This window comes from Gracilinanus agilis, chromosome 2 (genome assembly GCF_016433145.1).
Source record: "Gracilinanus agilis isolate LMUSP501 chromosome 2, AgileGrace, whole genome shotgun sequence".
Lineage (NCBI taxonomy): Eukaryota > Metazoa > Chordata > Mammalia > Didelphimorphia > Didelphidae > Gracilinanus > Gracilinanus agilis.
In genome coordinates, this window is record NC_058131.1 from 616041415 (window position 1) to 616067848 (window position 26434).

The 26434-nt window shown below is 38.7% G+C and overlaps 1 protein-coding gene across 1 annotated transcript in view; it reads left to right on the forward strand.

The window, feature by feature from the left end:
* Positions 1-26434, forward strand: part of SORCS3 (sortilin related VPS10 domain containing receptor 3) — a 690838-nt gene that overhangs the window by 184679 nt on the left and 479725 nt on the right. Inside the window, exon 2 of the mRNA XM_044660176.1 lies at positions 7530-7597. Coding sequence (XP_044516111.1) covers positions 7530-7597 — 68 coding nt within the window. The remainder of the gene's footprint in view (positions 1-7529; positions 7598-26434) is intronic.

Sequence of the window (26434 nt, forward strand, 5' to 3'; positions counted from 1 at the left end):
AATCCAAGTCATCCTGGTAATAAATGTAATACTTTATCCACTTATCCCACCTTTAGCTTTGAGATCCATCCTCAGTTACCTGCCTTCACTTCCATTTCTTCTGTGTTCCCATTTTAAATCTCTTCTCATTGATGAGCTAGCTCCTTGTGCAATTGCAGCAGTCTCTTCACATCCATTCCCCTTTGAAATAATTTGGGATAACATCATTGGAATATCAGTCTTGCTAGTCCCTAGCCCTCCTGAGTTGACTTCCCTTTGAAGGTATCTATCAGCTCATGGGATCCTCCCTGTGTAATCTGTCTTGTTTCTGTTCCAGAATTTGGAAAATAAACACTATTGGCTGAATGTACCTTTGTGGATAGTTGGCAGGGTGAGGAGATGAAGGTTTGAGTACAAGGGAAATCTACCATTTTAAAACCTAAAATATATTCAGGCACACTTAATGAACTAGAGTAATTTTCCTTCATAGTAAAATTTTATGGGTACAAAAGGTCATGATGATGCTAATGTGCTTGAAGGCTCCTGCGTTCTCCTGCAGTTTACTAGTTTGCAGATTTTGTGTCATCCTCTTGTAGGACAATAGTTCCCTTAGGCTTCCATGTCTTCCTCCTGGAGACAAGCAGAGGAGACAGGTTTAGAAGCTGGGTCTGGCTTGGTGTATCACTGGTCTCCATGGGGATTTTTGTTTTGGAAGGATCCCTAGCAGCTCAGGTATCAGAGGCTCCTTTTTAACGGGGGGACAGGATAGAAATCTTTTGGGGAAAGATGATCTTAGAAAGAATTCAAACCTTTTACATTTGGTTGAATGATTTCCATTAAAGGGAGGGGACAGAGATCTCTAAGCCTATATTTCTGGTGGCAGGGATGGTTTTAGACATAAACAGAATAGACAGAAACCTCAGTCACATGCTTTAAGGTAGGGATTCCTGCTCCTTTGGATTTCAGTAAACTTTCCTGTAGATGCCATTCTATATGAAAGGAAACAAATTCTACAGTTTACCGTACATATGCTAAATAAAATGATTAATTTTACTATGGATAATTTAGTTATTTACCAACTATTCCTTGTATCTCTGATAAATTTATTGTATCCCTCAGGGAAAGCATATCTCAGGTTGAGAATCTTTGGTTTAAGGACTGCAATAGAACCTTCTCCCCTTCAAAAAATACACTGTCCAGTCAATGAAATTCTGTAGTTTAAGTTAAGACATTCACTCATTTTGAAATAAAGATGTTACTGGGAAGGGTAAAACATTAAGTAAGTCATCTATAATTAACATTTCATTCAACAAGCATTATATACTTACTAATAAAAATCTCTGTGCTAAGCCTTTTAGGAGATACCAGGTTGTGTAAAATATTCTTCTCCCTTTCAAGAAGTTTGTATTCTAGGAGAGGAACCAGGAGAAGCACACAAATGGAATAATACAAAGAAAATTGGAATGAGTGGCACAAATGCAATGCGAATTCAGAAGAGGGGGAGTTCACTTTTGGACAGGGATAGGACAGGGTGGTATCAAGGTAACCTTCACAGAAGTAATGACATTTGATCTTGGCCTTGAAGGACTGATAACATTTCAAAAGGAATAGAAGATTGAGATAGAGAGGGCAATAGAGAGATGGCGGAGAGAGAATTCTAGGAATAATGAGCAGGTAAACCAAGGTAATCAGAGGGAGAGGGTAAGAGTTAGGGGTGGGCCCTTAGGACTGACCTCCTCTGATGTAAATGAGAGGTGATTTATGGGAGAACAGGAATGAGAGGGTTTTCCATTTTCATATCCTGGATGCTTTCTCAGACTTAGAGCAATGGATCACTCAGAACCTGAGGGTTCAAACCAGCAATCCTTTTGCTAAGAACTGGTCTGCCAGGTGGGGAAAAAGAGAATCTTGGAAACACAGCAGGGGAAGGGGAGGCACAGGAGAGTTAAAGACAAACCTTTGTAACTTCACTGTTCTTGGAGACAGAGGCTGGCTCTCCCTAGCTGTTTCAGCCGTCCTCAGCAGTCCTCCTGGTCTAGAAGATAGCTCCTTTTCCTTTCTTCTTCTCCCTAGTCAGAATCCTTGGGGGCCAGGATGGCAGTGTGGGTGTGAAGTCAGAGAAGAGAGGGTAGCTGTGTTGTATTCCTAGATTCACACTGAGCCCATATCCTTGGACACCTGTCAGGTGCATCCATAGGAGTTTTCAGAGAGAGGTGCACAATGATTCTCGCTCTCTCATATGTTGTCAATAAGAGCTTTGCAGCCTGGGGACTCATCAGGCTGGTATACTAATTTCAGGCTGGGTCGGCTTTTCTTTTTCCTTCCTTCCATCTGAAATCCCCTGCTCCCAGGTGGCTCAACCTGTCTGCTCAATAAGTGAAGCCCTTGCTGGCAAGGGCTGCCCCTCCTCTGCCTCTGTTTGTTTGCCACACACAACATGTCTTATGCCTAAAGGTTACATTATCATCTCTTCACAGCTATATTAATTTCCTTGTTCTCCTAGACTGCAGGGGAAGAGAGGCTGCAAGATGAATGCTAAGCCCCCTGAGTTTGCTGGCCTGGGCCTTTTCTCTTGGGAACAAAGAGATTTTTTCTATAGTTTCTCTTTTCCTTTCTTCTCATTTCTCCACCCCAACCCTGTTTCTAAAGTGGGGGCACTTGAAAGTATGGCACACCTTTGAAGAATCAGAATGACATACAGATGGAAAGACTTGGTACTGATATAGGGATACAGAAACAGATTTTAGTATTGAAGCATCGTGGTGTGTGTGAGAAAGAACATTGAACTGGGAATCAGAAGATCCCTCTCCTTGTCTCAGCTTTGCTAATTTGTGATGTGACCCTGACTAAGTGACTTCTCTGGCCCTCACTTTCCCCATCAGAAAAACAAGATGATTCAATTAGATCATCTACAAAATAAATTTTTCAGCAGATGTTCTGTGATTCTGTCTTTTGTCATCCTCTGTCTCTGAATGGCAATAGCTCTGGAAAATAAAAGCTAATGCTTATCCACAAATAATTTTATTTGATTCTCACAACAATCCTCTTGGCTGTGCTCCTTTCCTGTTCTTCCTCCTCCCTTTTGGCTACTGACCTCCCTTGCTTCCTTTAAGTCCCAACTAAAATCTTACCCTTTACAAGAAATGTTCCTTAATGCCTCTTAATTTCAGTGCTTTCTTTCTTTCTTTTAATTCTTTCTTTTTTTTATCTTGTATATGGTTTGATTTGTTTGTATGCTGCCTCCCCTGTTGGATTGTAAATTCCTTAAGGACAGGCACTGTCTTCTGCCTCTTTCTATATCTCCAGCTCTTAGCACAGTGCCTGGCACATAGTAGGTGCTAAATAAGTATTTATTGAATTGAAGAAGGGATTCCAGGTTTTATTACCACCCTGACTTATAAAGAGAGTAAAGCTCAGAGAGGTCATTCGACTTGCAGATGGTAACCTAGTACATGCTGGAGGTAGAATTAGGAAACCACGTGTCCTGATAACAAGTTTTTCCATTACACCCAAACACCTATTTGCCTTAGGGCATTGGGGTTGGTGTCACAGGGGTGTGTGGTGAAGATGTCCATGGATGTCTGGCTTGACTTCTATGTCATTATGAGAGAGAGTCTTTGCTTCTTGGCATGGGACCTCTAGGTCATAACTCTCAATAGCAAGACCTAGGTTAGTGCTCTACACTTAGGAGATACACCATGATTTCATGGACCAAGTCCTTTTTTTTTAAACCCTTCCCTTACCTTCCATCTTGGAGTCAATACTGTGTATTGGTTCCAAGGCAGAAGAGTGGTAAGGGTAGGCAATGGGGGTTAAGTGACTTGCCCAGGGTCACACAGCTGTGAAGTGTCTGAGACCAGATTTGAACCTAGGACCTCCTGTCTCTAGGCCTGGCTCTCAATCCAGACCAAGTCCTTTGTGATAGACAGAATGGGCTATTAGAAATAGATTTGGAATCCCAGAGACCAAGTGAATCATACAGTACTTCTATTCCTGGCCCATTCAGTCCTGGTTTCCTGTTCAAGACAAAGTGAAAGGATTGTGATAGACTATTCTTAGGTGACAATGCAAAGGCTTGGCACATCATGCCAGTCTTTCTTTGACCTTGGATAACTTGGGACAACTTCTTGTAGTTTTTGCTTCATCTGTGTGTGGGAATGGTGCCGATGTAAACCGACCCCCTGTGGTACTGGGCAGGGAAAGTGATCCATAAATCTCCTCATGGAATGTTTTGTCACCATTTAAGTGCCATAAAAATGCTCAATAGAGTGTCTGATTATTTTTCTTTAATTTTAAATGGATACCTAGAATGGAAAGTCCCATCTCCAGAGCTGAAAATTCATTATCTCAAAAAGAGTTTAATGGGTGAGGTTTAAATGAACTGGAGGAAGTTAAATTGTGGCAGAGGAAGGAGCAGAGAAAAGTGCAATGAGTTGTGCATTAAATTTAGATAAACACAATTATATGTAACTGGATTATCACACATGCAGACTGGCGAAGTATATTAGGCACCTGTGTTTTGATTAAAATCGATTCAGGTGCATGGGCTTGGAGGCTTGTGCATTCAGATGCACCGAAGCTGCTTCATAGACACTCATATTAGCAAGGACTGACTCCCAGCAAGCAGATGGGTTTGGGAGCCCATAAGGGTAAGATAGAGAACTTCCACTGGAGCTATTCTGCCGAACTTCTTCATGATGCTTTTTAGGATGGTTGGCATCTGTGTGCTCTAGATACATCTTGAGACAGGAATATGATGCTGAATGGTTGTAGATGGGTAATTGATAAACATCTATTAAGCACCAAATACATACCATGCACAGTGCTAGTTGCTAGGGATGCAAAAAGAGTCAAAATAAAGTCCCTGCCCTCAAAGAGTCTCACAATCTAATGGGAGAGACAATATGGAAATCAATATATACAAATAAAGCAACATACAGGATAAATAGGATAATATATAAGATATGTAGGATAAATGGGAATAACAAACATTATTTAGGAAGGCATTAGAATTGAGGAGTTGGGGAATGTGAGATTTTAGTTGGGACTTACAGGAAACCAGGTAGGCTTTCCATGCTTGGGGAACAGCCAGAGAAAATGCCTTGAGCTGACTGTCTTGTTTGTGGAACAGCAAGGAGGTCAGTGTCACTAGATTAAAGAGTATGTGCTATGGAGTTAAATGTAAGAAGTCTGGAAAGGTAGGAAGGGGCTAGGTTATGAAGGGCTTTGAATGTCAAACAGAGGATTTTGGATTTGATCCTATAGACATTAGGGAGCCACTGGAGTTTGTCAAATAGGGAAATGACATATCAGACTTCTGCTTTAGGAAAATCACTTTATTGCCTGATTGGAGGATAGATTGGAATGGGGAGAGTCTTGAGGCAGGCAGATAATCAATAGCCTACCAGCAGGCTATTGCAAGGATACAGGTATGAGATGATGAGAGTCTGCATCAGGATATGTCAAGGGAAGAGAAGGAGGTGAATTGGAGAGGTGTTGCATAGGTAAAGTCAAAAGGCCTTGGTAACAGCTTAGGTATTGGAGGGAGGAAATGATAAGAAGTTGAAGATGACATCAAGATTTCAAGCCTGGAAGACTGGAAGAATAGTGTTGCCCTCCATGGTAATAGGAAGGTAGGAGTAGGGAAGGGTTTAGAGGGAAGATCATGAGTTCTGTTTTTGACATGTTTAGTTTAAGTTTCTATAGAACATCCAGTTTGAGATGTTTGAAAGGCAATTAAAGATAATATTGGAGGTTAGCAGAGTTTGGGATTGGATAGTAGATTGGGAATTGTCAGTAGAGAGATGATAATTAAATCCATGGAAGTCAATGAGCTCACTAAGTGAAATAGAACATAGATGGAAGAAAAGAAGGCCTAGAACAGAACCCTGAAAGACATCTTTCATGACAAGGTTGGAAGTCTCATTGTCAAGGGGTTAGAAAAAGAGTTGAGAGAGGAGAAAATGGAAGCACCATTTATAGACAGCCTTTTCAAAGATTTTAGCTATGAAGAGCAGAAGAGATACGGGATGGTAGGATGAAAGGATCAAGTGAGGGTCTTTTTCAGGATGAGGGAGACATGAGCATCTTTGTAGGCATTAGGAGATGAGTCCAAAGACAGGGAGAGATTGAAAATAATTGATAGAATAGAATGACAATTGTGAGCAATCTGTTGGAGGAGATGGAATCACAGAAGATTTCTTGAGCCAATGGGGGTATTATCCTTGATATAGAGTAAGGCCATGTTATCCTGAGAAACAGTTCTTGAAGGAGAAATTAGTGGCAGATGGCAGATGAGTGATAGGGAAAAGGGGAGAAGAGAGAGCTCATAGAAAATGACCCCAATTTTTTCCTGTAAAATATGAGGCAGAATTCTCAACTGAGATAGTGGAGGAAGGGGGGAAACCATGGGAGGAAGAATGAAACATTTAAAAGAGTCACTGTGGAAAGTGGGCTAGTGGGTTGTTAGGGCAGATATAGAAGGATTGCCTAGCAGCAGTGAGGGCCAAGCTGAGGTTGTATGAAACAAATTTGTAGTGGACCCAGGCTAAATGGTTGTGTGGTTTTTTTCTCACTTTTGTTCTTCAGCATGTGGGTAGGAGCAAAGATGTCAAATGGTGGGGAATGATCCAAGGCTGAGGCTTGGCAGGGTACAATAGACAAAGTGATAAGGAGGCTAGGAATTCAAAATAGGTGAAAAGCCAATAGAATATGGTTGAATAAAGGGATTTTTGAATTTTTGAATATGGAAATGTTACTTCCATTCATGATGGCAAGATCAATAGCGTGACCACCTTTGTGGCTGAGCTGTGGTAGAGGAGTAGCTTTGCAAAATGAGTAAGTTGAGGAACAGTTGTTAGTGTATTTGAGGAGCAATCAATATGTATGTTATTGAAAAAAAAAATATATATATATATATATAATATGTACATGATGAAAACAGCCTGTCTGATGTGGGGATAGGAGTGGACTTCTACATCAATGGAATTAGGGAATGCTGGATGATTGTTTTAATAATTATTCTGGCATCTGATTAAGGTTGAGAAGGAATTACAGAGCTAAAGGGACATTTCCTTTGATACACTCAGCTCATCATCACCAGCATCAAACCCAGTTACAGACAATGGGGGGTTAGGAAAATTATTCAACTTTTTTAGTTAACCAGAGGCACTTCAGCTAGAAAGAAAACTGTATTCCTTTATCTCCAGGTGTCCAGCTTAGAGAACGAAGCTAGCCCAGCTTTGTTTCTGACCTTGAAGAAGTACAGATGTGGAGAAACAGACTGACAATGCCCAATTAATTCCTGTTGGCATGTTTGGTTTCAGATGCAAAGCATCATTGGGATTAAAATAAATGCAAGCAGTTACAGGGATGCATTAAATTAATGATTTCTTTTTTTCCCCCTGCTTGATCCTATAATACCCTCAACTTTAATGGATAAATGTTAAATCCTCCTCTAGGGGGATCAGAGATGCATTATATATTGTTACACAACCTAAAGGAAGCCTCTCTCCTGTATCTTTCCTCTTCCCTCTCCCCTCCCCCTGCAGGTGATACTGATTCTGACCAAGCTCTATGACTTCAACCTGGGCAGCGTGACGGAGAGCTCACTTTGGAGGTAAGCCCTTAATGGTTATGAACTTCTCTGACTTAGCTCTTGTAAATCCCCCTGCTTAGCACCTGGGCAGCGATCCAGAGAACCCTGAACCGAGAGTGGAGGGCTGGTAGGACCTGCAAATCCAGCAACTAGTAGAATGCCAAGCAATAGAATCTGCTAGTTATTTGGTTTTTCCAGGCCATCTCATTTTGAGATGAAAGCTGATGGATTCAGGCCCCTTCTACAAGAGAATGAAGATGTTGGCAGTGGGTGGAGTCAGGCAGTATCACTGAGTGAGCCCACTGTGGTCAGAACTCTTGGAGGAAGAGGGGGCCATGCTGGGGAATTGGGAGTTAAGCAATCTGTTGTTCGGGATCTCTAGGTCTGATTAGATCCTTTTCTCAGCATGATTGGAACAGGTCCTTGAGGAGGTCATGATTTGAGGGTGGACATACTCACCAGTCTCAAGGATACCCACATCTGATGAGGTTACATAGTCCCAGCTTTGGGGGGGAAATAAAGGCAATACAGATTCTCCTGGAAAAAAACATCTCTTGACCCTATTAGGATAAACAAGAGACTAGCTTTATGTGGGCTGGCTAATAACCTAGAGTAGATAAATTTTGCTGCTTATCCTGGGATTCTGAGAGGAGTGCTGGACTTCTTCACTTTGTGCTTTTATAGACTGAATATGCTTCAGGTAAACAAGAATGAGTTGGCTTCTGTTCTAATGTGTTGCTAAGCTCTGCTGTAAATAGATGGACATTTCCCCAATTGTGCTGTATACTTTTACTATTTTCATTTATTCATGCATGGGATCATTTAAATATCATTTATTATTATTAATGCTTACCTTTGTGCTTAGGCTTGTGGCTTATGTTCAAAAGGAGACAGGATAAGGGGAAGATATGGCCCCTGTCTTCACAGAATCAGAGAGAATAAAAAGCCAGGAAATTGAATGAATGGAAAAAATGTGGGCAAAATTATTTGCAAAACCCTATGCTGAGTGCTTGGGATACAAATAAAAAAGTAAGACAGTTCCTGCTCAGAGTTCACATCCTAATGGGAGAGAGGACACACATGGAAGGTTTCATTGGCAAATCATATGGACTTGCATGGCCTTTAGAGTACAGTGGCAAAACAGATATTAATGCCTCTTCCTTAATGTCACTTCCCCTGATAAAGTTTTATCCATTTTAATCCGTTTAAATTGATAAAACAGAGCCACGGATTAAGGTGGCAAGACTTTTCCCTTCTGCGTTTTCTATAGCTGTGACTGTAGTACCTACAGGAACAATAATCAGGTTATATCTCCATAGAGGTTGCTTCTCAGGATGATGGCTGAGGTCGTTGGGCTAAAAACATAGCTATTCCCTGTGTTCCTGGATTCAAGGTTCTGGGCTGTCTCCATGAGGGTCTGAGGAAAGATGGTGGTCAAAGTTGCAATGATGAGATGTCTCACTCTTCTGAAGTAATCAGAGAACAATTTCATGAAAATGGGTTGTAGAGAGATTTCTTATACCAAGTGGAAAATTGGACTAAGTTTTCTTTTTTAAGGTCCTTCCCAACTTGTAGATTCTCTGGTTCTAGAGAAGCAGGTGTGTGTTAGTGTAGTGCAGACTACACATGCAAGTGATGAGTGACATGAATTAAAGAATAGAGCTGTGAAAGTGGGCTTAGGAAGGCTTCAGAGAAGAGGCATGACATTTCATTAATTCATTCACTCAGCAAAAAGCAGCAAACATTGAATAAGAGTTGACACTAACGGACACCTTACCCTTCATGGATATTCTTCTCTTGGTTTCTGAGATTCCATATTTTCCTGTTACTCATTCTGCCAATCTAATTGCTTCTTTTATGTCCACTGATTTCTAGAAGCTAGATATATCTAAAATTGTGTTCTTGTTCCCCTTCTCTTCTTTATTTTTCCATGTTCTTTCCCTTGACATTCTCATCCACTCCCACTGGTTCAACTATCAACTCTATATAAGTGACTGAAATGTCTATATCTCTAGGTCTCACCTCTCTACACTCCTATCTTTAACTGCCTGCTGAATATCTTTACTTGGATATCCTACTACAACTTTGAACTCAATAAGTTTAAATGTACTTATCTTTTGTCCACCTCTTGCTGTTTCTGTTCTCACTGTTTCTGGCAGTATCTGCACCATTCATTTAGTCTCATGGGTTTGAAACCTTGGTGCTATATTTTACTTTTCTCCCTCACTTCTCATATTCAGTCAGTTTCCAAAACTTCTAGATTCCATCTTATAGGCTTCATCTAATTCACAGATTCTAACATCCATTGAAAACTTACAGATTTTAACTTGTATTCCTTTTCTCCTTGCTATTCCTTTATTAAATGTGTCCCCTTTGACTTGCATAGATAACTGCAATACCTTCTAACAGACCTTCCCAACTTCATTTTACTTGATTGACTACAACATTCATATTATTATCAGATAATAGATAATCTTTCTTATGCCTAGATTTGGCCATGACTCTTCTCTGATTAATACCTTCAATGAATGATGCCCCATTGGCTATTGAGTAAATTTCAAACTCTTTAGGATTTTATAGTTTAATTCCACTCTATCATTCTAACCTTTTCTCGTATTTCTTATTTCCATGTATGCTCTGATTTAGCCAGACTGGGCTGTTCTTACTTATATGTATGTACATGCCCTTTGCCTGCAATACTTTCTCCTTCTTCTCATCTTTCCAATATGCTGTATTCTTATCCAGATTTTAAAACCCAAATCTAGTACTACCTCTTTCAAAAAGCCTTGCTTGATTCCCTGAATCATCAGTAACATTTTCCCTTCTGATCATGTAACATTTCACACTTCTCATGCATTGATAGTAGAGTACATAATTTTATTGTTACAAAACTGTAAAGATGATGGCATTGTCTATCATATCTAAATTCTACCTTTCCAATAGTCTAGCATAACATATTACATGAAGTTGATGTTAACAAATATATATTAAATTGAAATGAAGTTAGATTAAATGATCTCTAAGGGCTTTTTCAGATTCCAAGTCCTTTTATCTTACAGGGAGTGTTGATTGAGTCCATGTTTTATCTTCGATATTCTGGGAAATAAAAATATAAGGCATGATCTATGCCCTCTAGCTACTAACAATTTAGTTCCATCCAGTTTGGCATAGCTTCGAATTTATGTGTCATAAGGAGTCTATTATAATCATAATGAGAACTTATTATAATAGTAACAATAATTTATGGTGTTTACAGTATGGTAGAGAATAGCCTTGAAGCTAGGAAGCCTTGGGTTCAAGTCCTCTCTCTGACAGAAACAGGCTGTGTGGCCCTTGGCAAGTCTTAACTTTTCTAAGTCTAGACACTCACTAAGACTGAGTTGAAGGTAAGATACTGACAAGCATTGATTTAAGGTGTTTCCTCATCTAGGAGTTTCCTTTACTCTAAAAATCACAGGTCTGGTCCCATATTTCTATTTCTTAATAATTTCAAAGAATTTTATACCCATTATCTAAGTGTGATATAGTAGAAAGAGCACTAGGTTTAGAGTTTGAATACCCCAGTCTAAATCCTGGCTCATAATAGCATTATGACACTGAAGATGCTATTTCTTTGGGGCTCAGGTTCCTCATGTGTAAAATGGAGATGGGAGAGTTGGACTAAATGATCTTTTAAGTTTTATTCTACCTAAGGTCTTATTTAATCTTCACAACAATGCAATGGGGATAGATAAGACCAATAATCTTCTGTCCATTTTACACATAAAGAAACTGAATTTCTGGATAGTGAAGTGACTTGTTGTCTAGATAGGAAAACAGCAGATCAGAGAGATGAGAGGAGGGAGGAAGTATCGCAGGTAAAAGCAAAGGGCATGTGTGTACACACACACACACGAGAATAGTTCAGTCTGGCTAAATCAGAGCATGTATGGAAATAAGAAATATAAAAAAAAGATTGGAAAGACTGCTAGTCTGCAGTGGTTCAAGGACTCAGAAATTCTTCACAGAATTAGACCAGCTGCTTGATGCTAAAAGTAGAAGGGCTTTATGCAGCCATGTCCAAAGGGGAGCAGAGAAGTGAAGGTACATATTCAAAGATGACACTAGGATGTCAGGCTTGATAATCTTCAGGCCTCAGCAAGCAGTGTTTCATGATCCTTTAAAAACAGACTGCCTCCTCTTGATCTTGACATGTCATTATGTCAAGTTTTGGATAATCCCCCTAGGATTAATGAATGGGATTCCTCCTTCCACTATCACTAGTAATGCATCTAGACTAGAGATAGCCTGTTTCAAGAATCCTTAGATCCCCTCCCCCCAAACCAGAAGTTATTTCTCATCATCACAATGGTTTGAGGTGGCAAGAAGAGTCAAGGCGGAACAGAGCCTCAAGCTCAGGTTTTCCCACTACAAGTCTAGCATTCTTTCTATTATATTATATATATTGACTTTAAAAAATTATTATTTTTCAATAGAATTTATTCCCAGGTATCTCAATCTCATCTTCCCCTCCCTATACCATAGAAGGTATCACCTGACAAAAAGATATGTATATGTATAACTATATAGATGCCTTTCTCTCTGCCTATAAATTATGTCTTTCATGTTTCTATTTATCATTTTTCACAGGAAGTGTACATTCATGAGTCATTCTCTAAATATTAATTCTGTGGCTGTATATAATAGTATCTTAGTTCTAGTTCTTTCATTCTTCATTATTTCATGTAGGTATCTCTTAAGGTTTTTTTTTTTAACGTTAACCTGCTCAACATTTCTAATGATGCAGTAGATTTCTATCATAATCATTGCATTGACTCTTAATAGTGTTATATATAGTGCTAGAGATATTTAACAACTGACTTTTTAAAAATGTATGAATGGCTTACTTTTATGTTTAATCTCTGTTATTAACATTTTGTCTATTATCAAACCTAGGTAATGAACAAAATGATAAATCAAGACCAGATTTGTAGCATTTGCTAATTTCTGAAGTGTAAATGCTCACACTGAACATTTAACCATAGTTTCTCTAAAGCCCCTAAATTTTTATCGCCTGTATATACAGAATGTGTGCCCATAAACAACCATTTTGCAATTTAACAGAAATATTTGGTTATTTCCCTACAAAGCTCTTTGTAGCCTTAAAACCATGGCTATATCCAAGGAATCTGTGTTGCTTTTGGTGCCCTGTTTCCTGCTTTTTTGGTTGTGGAATAGTAGGTGGCCAGGATCTCCTTTGGCTTAATTGTTCAGAACCATGCTATTGTTCTTCTGTATTTCTGGAATGTCTCAAATATCTTTGGTCACGAGAGTCTGCAAAAACATCAGTAGCCTCATTGCTGGCTAACAGGTAAGAGCTTGTTACTTGTTTACTGTGCATTTCTCAGGATTTTTAGGCTTCTAAAAATTTCATTTTGGACCTAACAAGTATAAATGGTGCCAGGATAAGATTGTGATATTTCCTCTACATAAATAATGAAATAAACCCATAACTCTTGTCTTGATTCCAAAATTGCAATATCTCCTGGGACCCCAGGAAAAAAAAACTGTCCATGGTTCTCAGAGGAATCCACCAGGCAATCATAGGAACATGGAAGAGTGACCTCCATTCACGAAATCTGTTTCCAGGTTTGGTGACAGATAGGACTAGAGATTATTAGAGGAGGTATTTTCATTATCGGAGAGAAGCCTTATGAGCTCCTTGGAAACCTGGAGCTTACTAGGTTCTTTGAAAGATATAAAAGTGGCATGGTCACTGGTCTAAGAAATAATAGTGATGTAAATAATGACTGAGCTTCTGAAGTGAGAGAGGATTAGTGGGCAAGAATAGTGTAATGTGTGTTTATTTTATTTGGGGAAATTGTGAGTCCACATCCTGGTCTATTTAATCTTAGAGGAAGCAGGACCAGAACTAGGTTTCAAAATGATGGGAAGGTCTGAATAACCAAGAGGCATAGCAAATGGTGAGTAGAAAATTGTTCTAAGTATGGGAAAGTGTCAGGACCAAGGTTTGGAGGTTTGGAAGTAGGAGAGGCCAGAGACTCACATGACAGCAAAGAGCAGTCCATTTTGACCAATGTAAATAGTGCATGGGCAGAGGCAAGGGAAAAGAGAATATATCTACATATCTATGTGTGTGTGTGTGTGTGTGTGTGTGTGTGTGTGTGTGTACATATATATATAAAGAGAGAGAGAATGTTCTGAAGAAAGATTCATACAGGTATCTGAGGGCTTCAAGCTCAGTGTGAGTCAATGATACAGTCTGGAAGCCAAAAAAACCTTATGTAGTCTTAGCCTGCATGAATAGAACTAGTATCTAGAACTAGAGAGGTAAATGTACCTCTGTCCGCTATGCAGATAACTCCCAGACTTCTGTGTTCAGTTCTGGATATAACATTTTAGGAAGGGCATTTTAAAAGATTGAAAACATCTAGAGGAGGGAAATCAGTATGATGAAGAATCTTGAGAATATACCATTAAAAAATCACTTGAAAGGATCTCAGGATATTTTCCCTGAAAAGAGACTTCAGAGAATACAATAGCTGTCATCAAATATTTGAAAGCTATGATATAGGAGAAAGAGTAGATTTGTTCTTAGCCCCAGAAGACAGAACCATGAACAACAGATAGCAATTGCAGATGAAGAGAGTTAGGCTGACAGTGAGAAAAAGCTTTCTAATGATTGGAGCTGTTCCAAAGTGAAATGCATTGTCTTGGGAGTGAGTGGGTACCTCTCTTCTCTAGAAGACTTTTAACTGAAAGCTGATTGGCCACTTGTTGGGTTGTAGAATGGGTTCAGGTTCAGGTACAGGTACAGGTACAGGTGATACTAGCTGGCCTCCTTTCTAACTCCTAAGGTCCTAGTTGATTAGTAAAGGTTTGAGTAGTCTGAAAGACTTCATGGAAGTGAGGTCTCAGCTAATTGGTTGTGGCTTCCTGCTGAGTGCTGGGCAGACTTTTACAGACCTAGGAAGTTATAATAAAGACAGAAATGTTATATATGTATAGAGCAAATAGACCACAATATTGGAAAGGTGAAACCAAGATGCAAATCCTTGGCAATTCCAGACTTTCACTAAGCATTTATTATGTATAATAAACTGTGCCACAGCCAACAGTGAGTTAATAATATGGGGTAAAGGCAAATTTAAAGACAGGATTGTGGAATCATCAGGGGGAAAATGTCTTTGGAGTCCATGTCCAAACTTGGAAAAAGCAATTAAACTATATTTTATTTTCCTAAATACATGCAATAACAATTTTCAACATATGTTTTCTGAAATTTTATGATACAAATTTTCTCCCTTTCTCCCTTTTCTCCTCTCCCTTCCTGTAGATGGTAAGTAATTTGATCTGGGTTATACATTTATTATCATGAAAAACAGATTTCCATATTGGTCACTATTATAAGTAAATACTCATATGAAACCAAAACTCCAAAATAAAAACACAAACTAAAGAGAAAAATAGTATGCTTTGATCTGCATTCTGACTCCAACAGTTCTTTTTCTGGAGGTGAACATTCTTTGTCATAAATTCTTCAGAATTGTTATGGATCATTGTATTGCTGAGAATAGCTAAGTCACAGTTGATCATCATACAATATTGCTGTTACTGTGTGTACAGTGTTCTCCTGGTTCTGTTTATTTCACTCTGCATCAGTTCATGTAGGTTTTTCCAGCTTTTTCTGAAATCCTCCTGCTCATAATTTCTTATAGCATAGTAGTATTCCATTACCACTGTATTACACAATTTGCTCAACCATTCCCCAATTGATAGACATCCTCTCAATTTTCAATTCTTTGCCACTCCAGAAAAGAGGTGCTATGTATATTTTTGTACAAGTAGGGGAAGGAGCAATTTTGAGGGGTAATAAATTGTATTATGATCCCACAAAGGACAAAGTCAGAGCAAGACTGGGAAATTGGTGCTTTGATTAGCCAGGAATATATTAGTCAATAGGCATTTTTTGGCTGTCTTCAATGTGTGAGAAATTATGCTACTCCCTATTGAGAATAGATGATTTGATCCCTTCCCCCAAGGATTTCATAATCTAATTAGGGAGGGAGAACATCCCCACCTTACCCATACATGCACCTTGATAACTAATAGCATGAGGTTTGGGGCATTTAGGACCAAGAGACTGACATCAAATGGAAAGGAACTCAGAGACAGAAGATATCACTATGGGCTGAAATGGTTGGGGTAAGGTACTGTTTATTAGAATTGGACCAGGGCTTTGATCCTGCCACAGTTTCTCCTTGTGTTGAATTTAGGCCTCCTTTACCATAAGATTGCTATCTTCTCCTTGGTCTCCTGAAGAAAGGGAGTATGTTATAGTCTTCACACCATTCTTGGTTTCTCCTTAGAAATTTCCTAAGTTCTCATAATCTCTCATAAAAGATCTATGACTCCACCGTAGTCTTTAAAAACACAAATCCTTACCTTCTCTCTTTGAATCAATACTGTGTATTGACTCCAAGGCAGAAGAGTGGTAAGAGAGGCAATGGGATTTAAGTGACTTGCTCAGGGTCACACAGCTAGCAAGTAAGTATCTGAAGCCAAACTGGAACCCAGGACCTCCTGTTTCTAGGCCTGACTCTCAATCCACTGCCCTCCATTGTGATCTTATCTCTTCTGGGCCCTCTTGAAGCCAGGAGACACATTATGGCCTTCAGAGCAGATGTGATTTCTCCCTAGAAGTTTCCTATGTTCCCATCATGTCCTCAAATTGGTTAAATATCTCCAGTTATCCCTGCCCCACAGCCTTCTTCCTCTCAGTATTGATGAATATGATTTCCATTTACAATTCTTCCCTGAAACAGTTTTTTTTAATAACCCAGCATATGGAGAAGAATAGGCAAAATTTCACTCTCACCTTTCAGGACCCATAATTTAGGACATCATGCTTAACCAAGGGGTAATTGAGCTTGGTTATTTTTCTTCAATTTATAGTATTATAGGAATGCCTGAGGCAGCAGCTGCCAAGGCCAGGTGACATCTCCTAGCCCAGTTAGAATATGATATAATTATTTTCCTCACAGGATTAATAATTCAGAGTACTGTCACTTCCAAATAGACATTCTTCTCTAAAGAATGTTTTAAGGTATAAAATAACACAAGGATGTCCATGTTGGTAATATTGTTCTTTCTGACACCTCACAGAGTAACTCTCATAGTAATGGGACAAGGGGATTTTCTTTTCCTTTACAGGAAGAGGACTGACTCAATTATTTATTCATTTATTCATCCTAATCCCAAGCCAAGATGAAGTTTAAGGTCACTCTGTCACAGAAGAATTGGTGCACCAGCTTTTGTTAGAGTCTAATTCTGTCAGCAGCTCCAGAATCACAAAACCCCTCTTTTCGAGGTGCTGGAGACTTCCACTCTAAGGTTGCCTTCCATCTATTCTGAATATATCTTGTATTTGCCTATTTATATACTTATTGCCTCTCCTAATAGATTGCAAGTTTCTCTTTTCTTTTTATCCCTAGTGCCCAGTGATTGGTAAATGTTTAATAAATGCTTGTTGATTGATCAATGACTGCCAACCCCTGACCATTTGCTTAGACCATCTGGGGTCAGAAATGGCAAAACAGCAATCTCCTGAGGCATGAATCCAGGAAAGGGCACACAATGAAAAAAGGACACAAGTATCCTGGGCAGACAATCCATAGTGCAAAATCAGTTCAATCTCAGTGCCAATACAGCATGTAATTCCAGTGAGCTGAGGCAATGCAAAGATGATAGACAACAAAGAAGAAGGTCTATTTTTTGGTTCTCATAGTGTTTGCCCTGAGGAAAATGAGTACCTTCTGCTCCACTAAGCTTAGGCTTCTTTGTGATACTTACCTCCATTACCTAGTAGGATTATTCTGCTGCTCCTGTAGTGGCTAGAGATGGTCAGTAGAACCCCAAGAGAAGTCCTGGACCCATTGACCTAACAGTATACCTGAGGAGTTGGCATACATATCTATGAAAGAGTGACAATAGACTTTACCTTGGAAACAGAATGGATAAATGGTTAAATTAGCTAGTCAGCTAATTTATGTTCAGGATTTAATAGCGGTAGATCTAGGTTGCCACTGGGACACTTGTATAATCTTGAACCAAGTTACTTAGTCAACTTTCATTTTCCACAGTAGTAAATTTTCTAGATGCACCTTGTAGATCTCAGAGTACTGGAAAGGAAGCTCCCATTCAAAGGTTAAATCTTAAGATACTGAAAATGATACTGTTTTTTATTTGATATATAAGTTGTGTTATAACAAAAAAAATCATTTTCCTCATCTATAAAATCAAATAGTAGGTTGAATTAGCTCTCTAAGATCTCTTTCAGCTCTAAATCTGTGATGTTCTGATCCTTATTCTTTGGAAACCTCACATGTAGACCAATTGAGTAAGTGACAACTTCATTTCAGAAGACATGGTAACAACATTAAGAGATTTCTATCCAGGAATTGGATGCAAATCTAAAACCATATAAGATAGCCCCTCAGATTGGAAAGATATAATATGGCATCATGTGGGCATCTCTGCCTCCTACCTCCTGCTTCTCACCTCCCTTTGCTTCCTTCAAGTCCTATACAATACTACATTTTACAGAAAGTCTTTCCCAACCTTCTTCTTTTTAAAAAATCTTTATGTCTTAGAGTTCATATCAGGCATGGGTTAAATAACTTGCCCATATTAAATGACATGGCTAGGAAGTATCAGAGGTCCTATTTGAACCCAGAACCTCCCATCTCCAAGCCTGACTCTCTCTCCACTGAGCCATCTAATTGTCCCTTTCCCAACCCTTTTTAATCCCAGATCCTTGCCTCTGTTAATTATTTCCTATTTATCCTGTACATAGTTTATTGATACATATTTACATGCTTACTATCTTCCCTATTATATTAAGAGATGCCTGAGAGCAGGGGCTATCTTTCACCTTTCTTTGTATCCCCAACATTTAGCACAATGCCCGGCACATAGCAGGTACCTAATAGATACTTATTAACTGACTATTAGCAATTTTGAGTACCCTGTCAGAACGAGGAAGAGCTAGGCTCAGGAAGTGAGTGTGGAGTCAGAGGTCTCAACAGACATAAAAGATATTCTTTTGGATTAATTTGGCAAAATGGTAAAGATTGGAGTTGATGCCAAACTTTGGGAGGTGCTACAAAATTCGAGATAGGTTCTAATTGCCCATTATGTCTGCTTTGTCATTTCTAGTTAAAATATTTCAAGTCAGTTTTGGGGTTCTGAATTTCTACAGGAACACATTTCTTAATTTGTAAAGGAAGAATGTTTAAAATAATATTTGCTTTGCATAAATGCATTGCCTGCTAAACTGGCCTTAATGTATTTGTTTTATAATAATCAGTTGTTGATTAGCAAGTATTGATTCATTGCCAGTTGCTGTAAGTCAAGCACTTTGGGGATACACAAATATGAAACAATTTCTGCCCTCAAGGAACTTAGCTTCTATTGAGGGAAAATTACATACATATAAGAACATACAAAATAAATACAAGATAATGAGTGGAGGCATTAGCAGTTGGGAGTGACAGTGAAGATTTATCATGCTGTAGGAGGTGACACATCTGAGGAGAACTCTGGAGGAAATGTTAGCTTGGACAAATGAATGGTGCTTGGGAGATGGAATGTCTTTTTTGAAAAGAATGGCAATAAGGCCTGTTTGAATTGATTTAAAAATGTTTAATGGGAAGTAATGTTTTATAATCTTGGAAAAGAAGGTTGGAGCCAGATTGTCGAAGGATGTTCAACAGGAAAATGAAAGCTAGATTTGATTTTAGAGGGAGCAACTGGAACTTTCTTAGCAGGGGAGTGAAATGATCTGACCTGTTCTCTAGGAAGTCCTGAACTGAATGCTTAGGATATATGTCATTTTCAATAATAGACATATCCATAGAGAAATTAAAACAGACCAGATGTCCCCTTCTTCAGTTCTTTTTTCTCTATGCCCCCTCTCTCCACTATTCTTAATTATGCCTATTGTAATTGAAGTATTATCTCATAAAGTAAACAGGCACCGACCCTCAGCCTCTTCCGACCCCACTCCTCACCCTCAGATCTGAAGAGTACAGGGCATACTGAGGGACCCACCATTGCTGACAAGCTTACATTTTTTACTCCAGTTCCTGCCCACCTAGCAGTTAACTCCTTTTCTCCTGAGTGGTTAGCCTCCTTCCCATTCCTCTACTATGTGATCATCTCTTGCCTAAGAAGCTGCTGCTGGGGGCCAGGATGGTTTGTTTGTCTCCCTTAATTGTTCTGTCAATGACCTTTCTGGGAGAGGCTGGATTTTAGAAAATGGAGACCTTTCTGATTTATTAATTTTTTGTTTGCCAACCAAGCCCTGATAATAATTGCCAAGACTTCCCAGAAGATATTAGTTTACAGATTCTAATGACACTCATGATTTATGTATGTATTCCCTTCTACATCTGTCTGCCCCTATTCCTTAGTGGAATTCTGACTGAATCAAAGCAAATTCACACAAATAAACCCACAGATTAGAATGGCATTTTGGGAGTGAATGGGGAGGGGCAATGAGACTCCTAATTAAAAGCTTTTCACTCCATTCCTTAGTTTCTTCATATGCTGGATCCTGAAGACTGGTATGATCCCAACATACAGGGAATGAGGAAATACTGCCTTCAGGACTGTAAGAGTTTGCTGCTGGGTTTTAGCCTTAAGGAATGCTCACTTATAAATATGGCCTGAAGAATTCAGCAAATGTTTATTGAATAGCTTCTATGTACCCAGCCTGAGGTAAAAGATACAGTTGCTGTCCTCATTTAGCTTATAGATTATCAGGGAACATCAAGCTTCTGTTTTCTGCTCTCTATCATTGTAGCAGAGAAGAAGATACAGTCTGTGTCCTTTAGAAGCTTATAGTCTAGCTGGAGAAGATAAGATTGGAACTCATGAGAAAAGTTCAGAAAATTTTAAAGGCTATCCATAATTAAATGCTCAGAGGAAGGAGTCAGACTATGAGTTCAGATAAGAGTAAAATCAGTGCCGGATTTATACTATGCTTTTCCCACTTTTTTATATATCGCATCTCAGTTCAGCCTATGAGTTCCTTTAGGATGACATTCTGTCTTATGTTTATTCAATCCAAAATGCATTCATTAAGTGCCCACTACATGTTGTAAAGTACTACTTCAGACACTGGGAGTATAAAAGACCCCCACCCCCACCCAAAATAGTTCTTGAGCTCAAGAAGCATACCTTGAAGTGAGGTAGGGTGTGATACCATTTATAAATGGAAAAGTTATACATGATAATTTGGGAAAGGAGAAAATACTAAAAACTAGGAGAATCCAAAAAGGTTTCCTGTAGGGAAACATCACCCAATATAAGGCTGTGTATTTTAAGGTGAAGAAGGTGATGAAACTAAGTATTTTAATAGGGAGAGTTTGGGAGAGAAAGCAATCTAGGAATAGATGACAAAAAAGGCTTAGATCTAGGAAATGGAATACTTGTCTAGGAACAGCGAGGAAGACAATGAAAAGAAAGCTAATCAAGAGTCAAATTGTGAGGAGTTTCCAGTGCCATGCTAGAGAATATGTATTTATCTTAGAGGCAGTTGGGAGCTACTAAAAGTTCTCCAACAGGGGAACGATATGCTCAAATGTACTTTAAAGAAGTTTATTTTGGCAATTACCTGCTGAGTGACCAGAAGAGGTGAGAAACTGGAAATTTGGAGTCTATTTCAGTAGTCAAAGTTAGTGACTGTGTCAGTGGAAAGAAGAAGAAATGTGGAAGATTAAGTCATGAGAGAAGAAATCAACAAGACCTAGCAATTTATTGGAGATTAGTGGAGGTAAGCAAGAGGTAAAGAGCTGAATGTGACTTCAGGATTAATATAGCAGAGATTCAAGAAATCCTTGCTGATAGACCTCTAATTCCCCCTTCTTTCCATCTATCACAGTTGAAGAGATTTTGCTTTGCAACAGACTTAAGTGCTTTCATGAAGAAGTAATACAGTTCCTGTTCAGAATCTTGCAAATAGGCAAATGAGGAATGGCAATTATTGGATGACAGTGATTTCCCAATCATCTACAGAAGTTATACAACAAACTAAGATGTTTGGAAGAGGGAATAGGAGGCCTGGATATGTCTCTTGTTTGTAATGTTTTTTTTTTACAAAATAACTTGACTCAGTAGAGCAAAATGTAACCTTAAAGGCCCTGCTCTTGTCTTATCTGTGACATGTCTGGTAGGCTTGCGTTAAAATTAGATAAGACTGTGAGAGATACAACTGTGGAGAGAACTTGGCTCAACAACCTACAGAGCAAGGTGCTTTCAATCTTTAGGTCTCAATTTTCCTTATCTATAAAATGAAAGGGTGGGATGAAATAACCTCTAAGGTTCCTTCTAGCTTTAAATCTCTGATAATGATCCTTTTGATATCAAATGATGTTCTAAAGCAGGGAAATGTTTGGCTCACTTAAGGTATTTACTGGTGTCATGGAAGACATCCAAACAAGAGGAGATGACATTGTACTAATTGGATTGAGCCCCAGAATGGTACAAAGCCATCTCAGGGATATCCACAGCAATGCAAAAGTTATTAGTCTAACCGTCCACAGTGGAAAAATAAAGCTGGATGAAAATTTCATTTTGCCAAAACTATAACATTCAGCAGAATGGACAGCCTGCTAAGTTACTCCATCAATATGTGCATCTTAGACAGAGGCTGCAGATGGACAGTCAAAACTCAGTCCAGAACTGGAGAAAAAATTCAGGCTGAATTACATTTAGAAAACGGTAAAGAACTTTGAATGATTCCAAACTGTAAAAACCCATTTCCATAATATCACGAGTCTCCTGGTTATATTAAATGGCTCTAAATCACTTGATACTGTGATCCTGGAAAAATGTTAAATGACAAATAATCCAAAGAATAATGGAAACATGGGTAGTGGGCATAGGTGAGCCACAGTATGTCCACAGTGGGTAACTTGTGTGCAATAAGTGTTGTAAAAGACATTATTAAGGACTGGTAAGACCCATCACTTAGTGATAATTAGAACAGCTGGATAACTCCTATCATATATTGCTCCTAGGAGAACAAGAGGAAAGCAAAGCTTGACCCTCTCCTCCATAACATCTGTCTACTTCTTTCCACTCATATGTGCCCTGACCTAGTATCTGTTCTCATCACCTCTTTTCTGGGCTACTATGATAACTTTCTTTTTTTTTTAAATAACCCATACTTTCTATCTTAGAATCAATAATATGTATTGGTTCCAAGGCTGAAGAGCAGTAAGGCCTAGGCGGTGGGGATTAAGTGACTTGCCCAGCTAGAAATCTGAGACTAGATTTGACCTCCCATCTTTAGGTCAGGCGCTCAATCCACTGAGCCATTTAGCTGCTCCCCGCTACAATAGCCTTCTAATTGGCTTTTCTGTCTCAAGTCTCTTTCATCCATCCTCTACACTTCTGCCAGAGTGATATTCCCAGAGCACATTTCTGACCCGGGGGTGTCATCTCCCTGCTCAAAAAGTTCTAGCAGCTCTTATTTCCTGCAGGCTCAGATACAAAATCTTTTTTGTATTTAAAGCTCTTTGCAACCTAACTCCAACTTACTTTTAGAGATTTATTATATTTCATTCCTTTTCACTCATTTTATGGTTTAGCAAAAAATGGCCTCCTTACTGTTCCTCACACATGACAGACATTCCATTTTAATCTTTGTGTCTTTGCACAAGCTGCTCTCCATACCTGGAGTGTACCTTTTCACTTCCATATTTTAAAATATCTAGTTTATTTCTTTCAAAGCTCAGCTCAAATGATCTCCTACAGGAGACTGATCCCTTGCTCCACATAAATTACTTTGCATTTAATTATGTGCTATACACTTATCAATCAGTCAACAGGAACTTATTAAGTACTTACTATATGCTAAGACTTGAGGATACAAGAAAGTCAGAAGATAATTTCTGCTCTTGAGGAGCTTACCTTCTACTGGGAGAAGCAAATGTAACTCAGTAGGTACATACAGGACAAGTAAATAATAAATAGAAGGTAACCCTGGTGGGGGTAGTTTTAGGTCCTTGGGAATGTGTAAGGGGAATAGGGAAAGGAAGCTTCCTACTTTTCCTGCAGAAGACAAGGATTTGAGCTGAGATTTAAATGAAGTTAGGGATTCTAAAATGTGTACATGTTATCTTCCCAAGAGATTATACATTCCTTGAGGAAACAGACTATTTCTTTTTTTGACCTTTTATCTCCAGTACCTACTATAACTCCTGGCACATACACATTAGGCCCTTAATAAATGTTCGTGGGGGGCAGCCAAGTAGCTCAGAGGATTGAGAGCCAGGCCTAGAGACTTGAGGTCCTAGGTCAGTGATGGGCAACCTTTTGAGCCTGGTTTGTCAAAATTTGCCAAAAAACTGAGCATAACTCGGATGGTGTGTCACGTCAAGAAAAAAACCATAATTTCATGATATTTATAGTTTAAGTAACAAAAATGTGTAATTGTAATATAGAACTGTATTTCATGAACCAAAATAGGTAAATTAATATAGATAGAATTGTCATCTATAGTGCACAGAGTGTCTACACTACAGCAAATGTTTCATCCTCGGCATGCGGCCCCACACTTCTCTGTATGCAGCTATGTGTCATAGAAAAGAGATACGCGCATCAGTGCTGACATGCATGTCATAGCTTTGCCATCACCGTCCTATATTCAAATCTGACCTCAGACACTTCCTAGCTGTGTGACCCTGGACAAGTCACTTGGCCCCCTTGCCTAGCCCTTACCACTCTTCTGCCTTAGAACCAATATTGGTTCTAAGACAGAAGGTAAGGGTTTAAAAAAAATGCTTGTGATTGACTGTTAATCCAGCATATTAAGAGAATATTCTGTAGAAAAGTCATGGAAAGAGGAAGATGAGAATTGTATAGGACAGTAATTCTCAAAGTTTGGTCCCAAGAATACTAAGACACTTACAGAGGGTCCATGAGGTCAGAAAAACTTAATAATAATGCTATTTTAATTTGAAAACAGTAAATATTGCTATAAATCACATAAACAAAAGTTCTTATCGGGACAAATCCTTACCTTCCAATTTAGAATCAACACTGTGTTTCCAAGGCAGAAGAGTGATAAGGGCCAAGCAATGGGGGTTAAGTGACTTGGCAAGGGTCACACAGTTACAGAAGTGTCTCAGGTTGCATTTGAACCCAGGACCTTCTGTCTCCAGGCCTGGCTTTCAATCCACTGAGCCCCCTAGCTGCCCCGAGTCCTCAGCAATTTTTAAGAGTGTAAAAGGTTGCTGGTATAGATAAACTGCTGGTATAGATAAACAAGGTGTATGCTGAGGTAGAAGAAATAAATAAACATTGATGAAATCATAGAACCTAGCCAAGTGTTTGAGTTAGGGAACTTCAATCTCCTGGATGTTATCCTATATAGTATATATGACCTACCTAGGTTGAAGGACTTCCTCCTTAATTACTTTCTTAATTAATTTCCTATTTTTCCAAACTAATTTGTTGTGAATGTAACATCAATATTAATAAAAGCAATATCAAAAGTCCAGCTTCTCTCAAAGAACTATTAATCTGACACTTCAGCCATCAATTATGTATTTAATTTAACTGCTCAGTGAAAGGGACTCAGTATCAAAAGGACATTTCAAAAATACTGGATGGTAATCTTGTACAAAATTCCTGGAAAATAAGGCAAGAGGCTTAACTTCCAGGCCTCTCAAACACTCCAGTGCAATTCAGTGAATATGTGCAATGCTTCTCTTCTGTGGGAGACACTGTGTTAGGGCTTCTGAATATACACAGATATCAGTCCCTTCCATCAGAGAGTTTACACTCTGCTAGATAATATAACATATCTCCAGTTATGTTAATAGAAGATACTTTGAGACAATTGGAAGCAATTGGAGCAGTCAGGTTAGCACAGTGGATAATGTCAGTCCTGGAGTCAGAGGAATGAGTTCAAATTTAGCTTCATATAATAGCTGTGTGATACTGAACAACTCATTTAATTTCTATATATTTGCCTTAGTTTTCTCAACTGTAAAATGGGGATAATAATAATATCTACCTCCCCAGCCTTGTTGTGAGGGTCAAATGAGATCATAATTGCAGAGTGCCTAGAACAATGTCTGGCACATAGTAAACATTACATAAATGTTACCTATTATTATCATTATTAACTGATATTTCAGAGTAGGGCTATTACCTAAGCTAATCTTTAAAAAAAATAAGATTCTTTAAGATAGATATGAGGAGTACATTCTTTTTAATGAGTTAACAACCTGAAGAATTAACAGAATTTAACCCCATGCTCTGAAAGGGCAGCAGTGCTCATATTGTTTACCTTTAACATCAAAAAATATTACATTTTAGCTTCTTCTTTCACAATTATTTTTTTTCTCTTGAACCATTTGGGAACATTCTGTTGTGGTTTCATTCTCTCTTAGGAATTCATAGGATCCTCTGCATTTATCAAGCATATATATTCAATATCTTTTATATTTAATATTTATTCAAAGATATTGTTACTTAAAAGTCTTGATGGCCATCTTCTTTAATATCTTTCTTGCTGGTTTATATGCTTTGTAGTGACAATTTTAACTGAATTTGCTTCCTCTTAAGATCTTTGGTAATTTTAGTTTTTTTCATATTGCTCCCTTGTCATTCACTTTCTAAATCCTTCCCTTTTAATGACTGGATCCCCAGAGGGCTATACCTTAAAACTATCTCTGCCTCCTCTGACTTGAGGGAATTTGCTTTACACCAGCCTCAGTCATCTGTCTACTATGACTTTGGAGGGGATAGAAATAGCTCTAGTTGGAAGTGAGTCCCCTTTAC